The 9,537-nt window shown below is 39.8% G+C and overlaps 1 protein-coding gene across 2 annotated transcripts; it reads right to left on the reverse strand.

Annotated features, from left to right (window-relative positions):
• Positions 1-1,297: 1,297 nt before the first annotated feature.
• On the reverse strand, positions 1,298-9,438 carry Cstf1 (cleavage stimulation factor subunit 1). 2 transcript variants are annotated; one of them, XM_026406780.2, is made up of 6 exons: positions 9,282-9,438; positions 7,300-7,494; positions 5,625-5,902; positions 5,253-5,450; positions 4,203-4,593; positions 1,298-2,367 (listed from the first exon to the last, which is right to left on the reverse strand). In XM_026406780.2, exons 2-6 carry the CDS (start codon positions 7,466-7,468, stop codon positions 2,108-2,110), a joined length of 1,296 nt encoding a protein of 431 aa, XP_026262565.1. In that variant the 5' UTR covers positions 7,469-7,494; positions 9,282-9,438; the 3' UTR covers positions 1,298-2,107. The 2 variants fall into 2 exon arrangements, with proteins under 2 accessions (XP_026262565.1, XP_026262563.2); XM_026406778.2 differs by lacking the exon at positions 9,282-9,438 and adding an exon at positions 9,107-9,163 and having other exon boundaries at positions 1,299-2,367.
• Between the last annotated feature and the right edge of the window lie 99 nt (positions 9,439-9,537).

Raw genomic sequence — 9,537 nt, forward strand, 5'->3', positions numbered from 1 at the left:
TGGGCTATATCCCCAGCCCTTTTTATTCTTAAAAGTTTGAGACAGTGTTTTGCTAAGTTGCTGAGGCTGCCCTCGAACTTGTGATCCTCCTGCCTCGGTCTCCTCCATGGTTGCTGGGGATACAGGCATGTGCCACTGTGCCCAGCTTGTTCATCACTTTAATGCCAGGATGTAATGCGGTACAAGTGAATGAGATGCAAATATAAGTCCATACAATACTCTTAGCACTTACACCAGCTCAAAACTTTTAAAATTCAAAAACAAAAACAAAACCTATTTTGGAAACACAAAAGTACCTTGATCTCAAAATCTTCTGAATAAGTTCTGAAACTATGGAGCCATTGCTTAGTCTAAAAACAAACAAAAAAGGCATTGCCACCTTATTTCATGAACAATTGAAAAGATCCAATGATGCGTGTATCAGGAGTGCAGTGTGGTCACTTCAGGACACCAGCCAGAGAATACAGATGGGTTAAACCTCTGCGGTACAGTTTCATAGGCAAAAGGGAGGTTGAAAAAAATTGAGGAGTTCTGCTTGATAATTTTTGTTCCTGTTCAGTAGCTTTCTTTTAATCTTATCAAAGTAGCACTCCTAGATAGCCAACTTCAAATTCTGGAAATCAGAATGAAAAATAAAACTGGAAATTTACATTAACTATGGACCAAAAATATAGCTCTTTGGAAATCTCAACTAAAATTTTGTGTTTTAACATGTTAAGAATGTTTAAGATGAACCAGGCATGGTGGTACATGCCTGACATCCCAAATCCTTGGGAGGCTGAGGCAACAGGGACACTTGAGCTCAGGAGTTTGAGACCAGCCTTGGCAACATAGTAAGACCCTATCTCAAAAAAACAAAAAACAAACAAACAAACAAAAAAACAAAACAAAACAAAAAACAAACAAAAAGAAAACTTAATGGATAAATGATTTTATATAGACCAAGGAGTTAAAATAGTCCTCAAGGATGACTAAAGAATTTCTATGCAATAACTTCAAGAAATTCCTATAATATAAGCAATTTTTTTTTATTTTAACCTATTTACTATTTTTATCAAATGATCCCAGACTCTTATTTCTAGGTACTCCTACCCAGATCATGAGTTATTTGTTTTGGGGGAATAAAGCAAAGTTTATGTTTGTAAGTTCTCTTACCCAGATAGAACTGAATCCAGAGAAATACTGCCACACTCTAAAAACTTCAAGAAAAAAAAGAGAACCTCTATGAGGTGGTTCACTACAAATCTTTGAAGAATGCAGCTGCCATGTGTATCTGTGATAAGTTATAGTCCTGCTAAAGAGAAATGAAAGATTTTAAATTACCTCAGAAATTCCTGAGAGCAATGGCAGGCTTCCCTAATTTGCTTAGATCGAATATATTTTTATTATTGTTTTCCACCAAATTGTTGTAATTTTATTGGAAATACATTCACTAAAGATGAGCTCTGCTGGCACTGAAAGGATAACGTGGGAGGTCTGACAACAGATATGGTACCTACAGATCTTCAGGGAGCACTGGCCATTCATTTTATTGAAGTGAAAAGTATGTAACACTGAAGTTGCATATGTGAACTTTATTATCAGAATGATGTCATTTTATGATAGAACCGAGTGTCTCAAAAATGGTTCATCACGGCACAAACTCTGGATCCTCAGAGCCACATGGCTACTCGCATGCCAATGTATCTGGGAAGGAAAGATACAGAGTGTAGTGGAAGAGGCATGGAAGTTGACAAAGTACCAAATGAAAGTTCCTCATGACAGATTCATTTGAAATCTAGAAAGCACTTTAATATTTTATCCTTCTCCAAATGATCAAGAGATTCCAAAGAAATGGCAAGTCCTGTATTTACAAAATCGATGAAAGTCACACTGTAATAATCAGTGAATGTAAAATAACTGCACAGATCTGTGTTTCCAACTTTTTCCACCATGATTCTACATCAAGGTAAAAAAAGATTCTTTTGTACAAATCCAAGAAGGATGCAGACAGAGCTGGCAGCACAACTGTCAAAGATGGTGCAATGACTTACTACGGAAGCTGGTGACAGGACACAGGGGAGGAAGGCAGAGTCCTAGAGACAAGAACCCTAGAAATGAAGGTGGCTCAGTCGGTGGTTGATCTCCGGTACCAAAACCGGGCTCTGAAGTCGTCACTGCAAGTCATAAATCCGGGGTTGGTGGGTGAGTGTACTATGCAGCGTACAATGTTGTTGTGCCCCAAAGACAGCAGGTTCCTCCGCTCAGCTGTCCTGGAGTCCCAGCAGCAGAGGCTGATCGTCCTTTCATCAGGCAGCAACACATAGTCCTCCGTGTGGTTAAAGACAGCCTGTGTCCGGTGCACCTGCCGTCCACTCAGACCCGCACCTGCCACAGAAACCAAGAGGTTAAGGGCTGTGGAATGAGGGATGGCAAACCAAGTTTACATCTCAGACCCTGGGAATATTCTAATACTTTTAATGTAAAAAGAGCATTTAAAAACTGTTCAAAATAATATATCTCTACCAATTTTGAAATAAAAAATATATGAAAATCACTTCTAGGTCCACCGTCTATACCACAATCCTGACTCTCCATCAATAAAGTCCTTCAATTTTTGGGCTAATAAGTCAGTCATTTATACTATGGGACACTTTTTATTTTTTAAACTTCTATAAAATGGCTCCATTACCTTTGGTTCCTTTCCTGTCGACTGTGGTTCATCTAAGATCTCTTTATAGATTAAGACTATTGGCCCATTTGATATATGCACATATACTATGTCCAACTTTTATAACTGTTCAGTGTTAAGTCTCAAATTTCTAATGTTTTCAGGATAGTTTTTCTTTCCACTATTTCAAGAGCACTTTGAATTCTGACAAAAATATCAAAACTAATTATAAGTCTTATGCACTGACAGGATGGGGTGTTGACTTGTAAATTAGCAAAAATAGAGAATTGCATATAAAATCAATAGCATTTCTGAAAAAAACAAATTTTCACCTAAAACAAAGCCAGTTTGCCACATTATCATCATGAAATCCAAACGTTCATAAACCTAAGTTTTTGTCAGCAGCCTGGTGTCTGTGTGGATGCGCTGCACTCCTGGGAAGGGGTAGAAGACCTTCAACATATACTCTGGTCATTTCTGGTCTCCTTTTTGCAAGAAGCACACAGTTCTTCAATAGTAATAAGAAACATTTTAGAAATAGTTTTGTATAAAAGTATTTCAGTGAAGTCACCAAAAAATTTAATAGAATGGCTCTTCCACAGACTTGCTAGTTGTATATAACACTAGGGGCCAGAAAGATGGCAGGGAAGCAAACACCAGTTACTGTGAGACACATGAAGAAGGTCATGCTGCACCCTAGTGGCTCAACCAGCATATCCTTTAATTTTCTTTTCCAAGGTGCAAGAGGGGTTTTTTTTTTTTTTTTTTTAAAGTTTTCTGAGCTATACAGTCGTGGTGATTCTACTGTATGATACAAACCTCAAGAGAAAACTATTCAATAAAGTTCCTCGAGGTTTTCAACCACAAAACAGTCTTTGCTGCTACAGAAATGGAAGAATTAGACACAATATTTTAACATTCACTCTCTTCTAATTTCTATCAATGGGATGAATTGCAACAAGTTTATAATAAAAAAAAAAACTACAGACACACCTGTTAGCCATGAGAGTGACACAAATTAGTGAGGATACAAGTTTACTTTTGTTTTTCTGTTTGAACAGCCCATTTTCTATCTGTGTTGAGAGTGCATGTGTGTTCTTATTTGGGTGGTACCTCTGCTTTCTCAGGAATAGGTCAAGATCTTCCCTTCTAGCTCTTCTTTCCCTAGTGCATACCATTACTGAGATCCACTAGCTGCAATTTTTCCCTCTGGTCTGCATTGACATTTTTGTGGGTGTGGGGCAAGTCAGTCTACAAATGGACCACCAGGTTCTCAAATGTTACCTGCATGGAATCTAGACCTAGTTCACTTAAACTGTAAAGTACTGAGAAAAGCAAAAGCTGTTAAACCACGATTTTGTTCCCAGCTCTGCCTCACCTCCAACTGTAGCCTTGGCTGATTTAACCTTTTAAGCCTTGCTTTGCTCTTAAATAAAAAAGGACAACATCTGCCCTGTTCAATGCATAGTAGTGTGTTGCTCTACAGCAAAGATCTAAGAATTCTGGAATCAGTAAAATGCTATAGAAACATTAATACCAACTACTCACATACCCGTGTATCTGACCAGTGTTCGTCCTGTTGATATTTCCCAAAGTTTAGCTACAGAGTCTTTTCCACTTGAAAGAATGTATTTAGAATTTTTGGAAAAAATGGCAGAACAGACTTCGGCTCCGTCATGTGCTTTTTCAAAAGTTGTGATGCATCGATTTGAAACACCATCCCATAATTTGATGCAGCCATCCTTGCTACCAGTTACATACATATTGGCACTGGGATTGTAATTGACAGAACATATAGCATCAGTATGCTGATCTTGAGGATTGCAAGAGACAAAACACTGAAAGGTGTTGATATCATAAAGGCGAAGAGTTGGGTGCTGAGTTCCAACAAGTATAAAGTCTCCCGAAGGATGAAAAGAGATGGAGCGCAACATTTCAGCTTCCTGGAATGACAGACATCAACTTAAGTGACCAAGTGGTGAACATTAAATCCAGGGGATTTTTATTACATATGTATCAGAAGGAATAAAAGTACTCTCTGGGATATATCAAATCTTTTTTTTGAGCAGAGATTCTGAAACCTACATGGTTATTGAAGAAAAATGCACTTAAAACAACAACTTTTGATTTGCTTCAGAGCCGTTAACTATTGAGTAAAAAATAAAGTTCAACTATGGGAAGATGGAAGTCAGTACTAGAGCCGCAGTGTTTCTGCAATGCACATTCAAAATACAGTGCCAAATGTCAGGATTTCAATAAACACCTGATAGTTTCTGTATTGTTTTTTGTTTCCTATAAGTTATATGGGAGATGGTAGATTAGTTTTTAATAGGAATCTGCAACCTGTAAAGAGTGATCTGGATTCTGAATCCCAGTCCCATGAACTGTGACTGGTCCTGACCAGCCAGAGTAAGCAGGCACATGGCAGCATATGAACTATGTACCAATGGAATCTGATTCTTGTGCCATCCAGAATGTATCTCAGTTGCTGTACTTGTTTTATAGGATGACATGGAGAGACTACTTTAAAAAAAAGAAGAGTTGTTCAACAGCTCCCTATGTTTAGAAAAAAATGTAAAGCTCTCTTCCAAATATTTCTAACCTGAATGTATTTGAAGGCTCTTTTTGCAGATGGCTTTGAATAATCAAATAATTTAAGGGTGTAATCCCTTGAACCAGATGCCAGGATCTGTTCTGTTGGGTGGAAAGCGAGACATGTAACTTCATCCACGTGATCATAGAGTGTTCGAATGACTGGGTGGTTCTCCATGTTCTGCTGTGCAGTCTCATTCATCATGACCTAGATTAAAAAAAAAAAAAAAAAAAAGTAGAGACACTCAACGTACAGGATCTGCTTGCATCAAAGAATACAATTCACAGCTATGGTAAATCAGAGCTAGCTTAAATCATTTGCTTGCTTTCTCAAGAATGAGAAACACAAGGCAAATGGTGAGTACACTACTGGGGTTTTTACCTCTATTGGCATAGCACTTTTGGCCAACATTCTTTCTGTGTCGAGTATCTTTATGGAAGCATCAGCAGATCCAGTAGCTATCAACTGCCCATCTCTACTATAGGTAGCTACACGGCATGGTCCTTTATGGGATGTGACATAGCATGTTTCATATTCAGAAGCCTCTGGGGACATTGTCTGAACATCTGCATCAAACTCCAAGTCAATCCCGGTGCCAGGGGCAACTGTATCTGATCGACCAATTGCATACTGAACCGCTGTGTCATCGTTTTCCATTCCTAGAAGAAATCAAAATTAAAAACATGAAAAAAAAATTAAATGCCAAGACAAAGTTCTGGATCCAAAACTAAAGATGTTCACCAACATCAACTTACAATTTCTGTGGGCTGCATGACACCCAAACCTTTACAAAATTATGTTCCCTGCCATGCTGTCCAAGGTTCTCAATACTGGGCAGGAGCAAGAAAAGGCCCCCACAACCAAAGGCAACTTCCTAGGTTCTTGCCTCCAAAGTATACTACTATAACTACAGCTACAGAAACCCAATAAACTAGCAGTTCTGTAGTTAAATCATCCATATTTTTCCCTTTAAAATGTAATATTTTTAAAGTTGAGATCTGTTAGTTGCAGATACAAAGTAGTCAGCTAGAGTGTTAAACACCATCAGTGAAATGGTTTTGAAAGAATGTAGGCTAAATTAACTAAAGTCGGTTCAGAATATACATTTTAAATTTAAAAACAACCACATACATCACATAAACAATACATTTATTTATATAAGAAAAACTATACAAATAAGAAAATAACAATGATCTCAAATTTTTGCAAATATTACTGTCAACATTGTGGTCTGACTTCTTCTGATTCTTTCCCCATGCACAAAATAGTTTTGTTTTTTAAAACAAAAATAGACTGGCACTGTGTGCTATATTGTCCATTAAATCACACAGAATAAAACGCTGCCTGAGCTAATAAACATTCATCTACAACATTATTACATTGTTGCATCTAATTTTATGGACATTTAAGACTTTATAAATAATAGTATATTAATAGTTGCATTTTAGTTTATCCTCTTTATTTCCTCAGGATAAATCGTCACAATTGGCTTCACCAAGCCAAAGAGAACAATATGTTTGATAATTAAACATCTTATTAAATGTCAGGTAGGCCTCAGGATAAATGGATGAAGAAGACAAGGTTCTTCTGTTCTTTATAGAGCTTGCAGTCTTTATTTGTGAATGCTAGGGAATGAAAATGTGAGAACTGCCAAGAAAACAAGCTCAAAACAATGAAAGAACTTAAAAACAGTAAATCTGTCATGAAAGAAATAGAATTATTGAGGCAGAGTAATTAGGGAGGTATGAGGAAAATGGAAAAGAATAGCATACTGTGCACTCAGGAATTATTTTAAAAGGGGTAAAGGGGAATCTGAGATGCCATCTGAGCTGAGATTTAAAGGAAGTCAATAGAGTGCTCTAGTTCATGTGTACAAATGCATTAGAACCAGCCTGAAGTCTCCATGATCTGCACTGCACTTTACCCTTTCAGTGTCTAAGAGTATTTAATACCTATTAGAGACCATAACTAAATAGGAATAATCTCAAAAAATTCTGCTGTGGGAAAACATCTAAAACTTAAGTATGGGATCTATAAATTTGCATACATAAGATACCTAGTTTGATGAGATGCAGGAGCTGCTCCGAGGGTGCGCAGACAGATTGAGGCTTGATTTCATTTATGAGGCCATTAGCAATGCTGATGTAGCCATCATAGAGCAGCTGGCTAATGATCAGCTTGTAGAGCTGCTGGCGGTCCTTCAAGCCCACTTTGGTTCTGTACATGTTGGAGTAGAGAACCGTTTTCTCAGCTGCAAGAAAACAAGGTGGATGGTGAAGCGTGGAGGCACTAGTAAATCACATAAGTAATCCAGGATTCTTTGGTCAAATAATCTTGCAGGGCTTAAATCCCAGCTCTACTAGCTGTATTTTCTTTAGGTAGTAACCTTATTTTTTTTGAGCCCAGGTCTCTCAGATGTTACATAAATTACTAAAGGTCAAATGAGAATGGTGCATATAATGCACTGAGCTCAGGGCTTGGCATACATAAACTATTCAAGTTAATGTTAGCCAATATTTGTAGTAGAATCCACTAGCAACTTTTCTTCTCTGCCACACTATCCACCTATGATTTTTACTCTTTGTTACTATCCTAAAATCGTCCATTTCTTCTGTTAATAGGCAAGACAGCCGCTATTCTGTTGAATGCACTGTTTCCACAGCTGAGTTGTGTTTACTATTGGCTGTAATGTTCACTCTTAAAACCTGTTTTAAGGCAAATGAACTTATTACTATAATTAGATAATTTAGGTAGTAAGCCAGTATGTGAAGGAAAAAAAAATTCAAGGGTAAACTGCTTAATGAAACATTGCCAATAAGATAGGGCTATAACAACTACAAAAATGGAAAAGAATAGCATACTGTGCACTCATTGGTTCATTTACAAATGTCTAAGTTCTCCTTCAGTCTTTGAAAAAGAAACAAACCACAGGTGGAGGTTTTTGATTTATGCAAGAAGACTCCAATAGGTGGCCATGAAAAAAATTTGATTATCAAATACCAATATATGTATGTGAATGCTTGCACAGATCAGAAGGTTGCAGGTGTCTGGAGACAGTAACAGAGAATAAAAGTGGGCTCAGGGCCTGAGTTCTTGCACAGTGTTAGGTGTCAATAACAATATTTATCACGTATTTCCTACTTGCCAGATATCGTGCTAAGCAGTTTATAGACATTGATTTATTAAATGAAAGCATTCAATGTACTGAAAAATAACGCAAATACAAGTGTAAAAGTACATTTGTGCAGACGATATTAGAGCACAAAAGTGTTGATGAAATGAGCTCAAATAGCAAAGGACACCATTCAAAGTAAAGTGTGGCTAGTAACTCTTCCAAGGTTAGAGCGGCCTTCAGAGCTGTCCCACAACTTAACCACTACACTATTCTCTCTTAACTCCGGCCATGGGTGGGGGGTGAACAAAGAGATTTTAAAAAAGAAAAAAAAAAAAAAAAAGCGCCCAAGCCCCACTTCTCAGCTCCTCCTGAACGTTCGCTGGAGGGCTGGGGAAGCCTGTTTATCTTCTCCAATTCGCAGGTGGGGACACTGAGGCACGAGGACAGGAGACTCCGGGCCAGGACCGGCGACCACCGGCCAGGAAGCGGACCGGGCCGAGGGCGCAGGGGCCCCTAGCCGAACGCGCCGCGAGCACCGGGAAGCAGAGGTGGACGGAGGCCCGGGTCGCGGCGAGAGCGAGGCCCGGGGAGAAAGGGTGTGCAGGCCCGGTCGGGCAACTCAGCACGCAGAACTCGGGCGCACGTCTCCCGTTCGCTCTCGCCCTGCCCGCCCAGTCCTTCACGTGACCCTCTGTAGGCCCCAGCCGACCGCACCGGCCGCTCGCCCCGTGTCCCCGCATCTCCGTACCCGCTGATACGGCTTTCTCGGTCTCCCGCTCTCTCCCAGAAAGATGGAGGCGCGAACCCTGCCCAATGGATCGCTCGGCGCGCACGTTCATTGCGCACGCGTAAAGGGCGCCACGCCGAGTGCTGCGCTATCGATCGGTCCCATTCTCTCCTGCCCTTCTCGCCATCTTACTTACTGGCACGTTCGTTCGCCTCCTCCGACAGTATCTTCTATGCGACAACCTTGACACCAAGGGGCTGCTGTCTCACGAACAAATGCCACAGCCTAGAGAGCACCATAGACGCTAGAACGGCCCCGGGTCTGGCGCGCCGTTGGCTCCACCACTTCCGTAATCTCACGCGCAAGTGCGCCTGCGCGCCGCCTGCATCTTGTAACGTGAGTCATGTCGTCGCGTTTGTTGTGAACCAATCACAAAGCAGCCTCACCCTGGC

The sequence above is a fragment of the Urocitellus parryii genome, chromosome 6 (assembly GCF_045843805.1).
Source record: "Urocitellus parryii isolate mUroPar1 chromosome 6, mUroPar1.hap1, whole genome shotgun sequence".
NCBI classification, from domain to species: domain Eukaryota; kingdom Metazoa; phylum Chordata; class Mammalia; order Rodentia; family Sciuridae; genus Urocitellus; species Urocitellus parryii.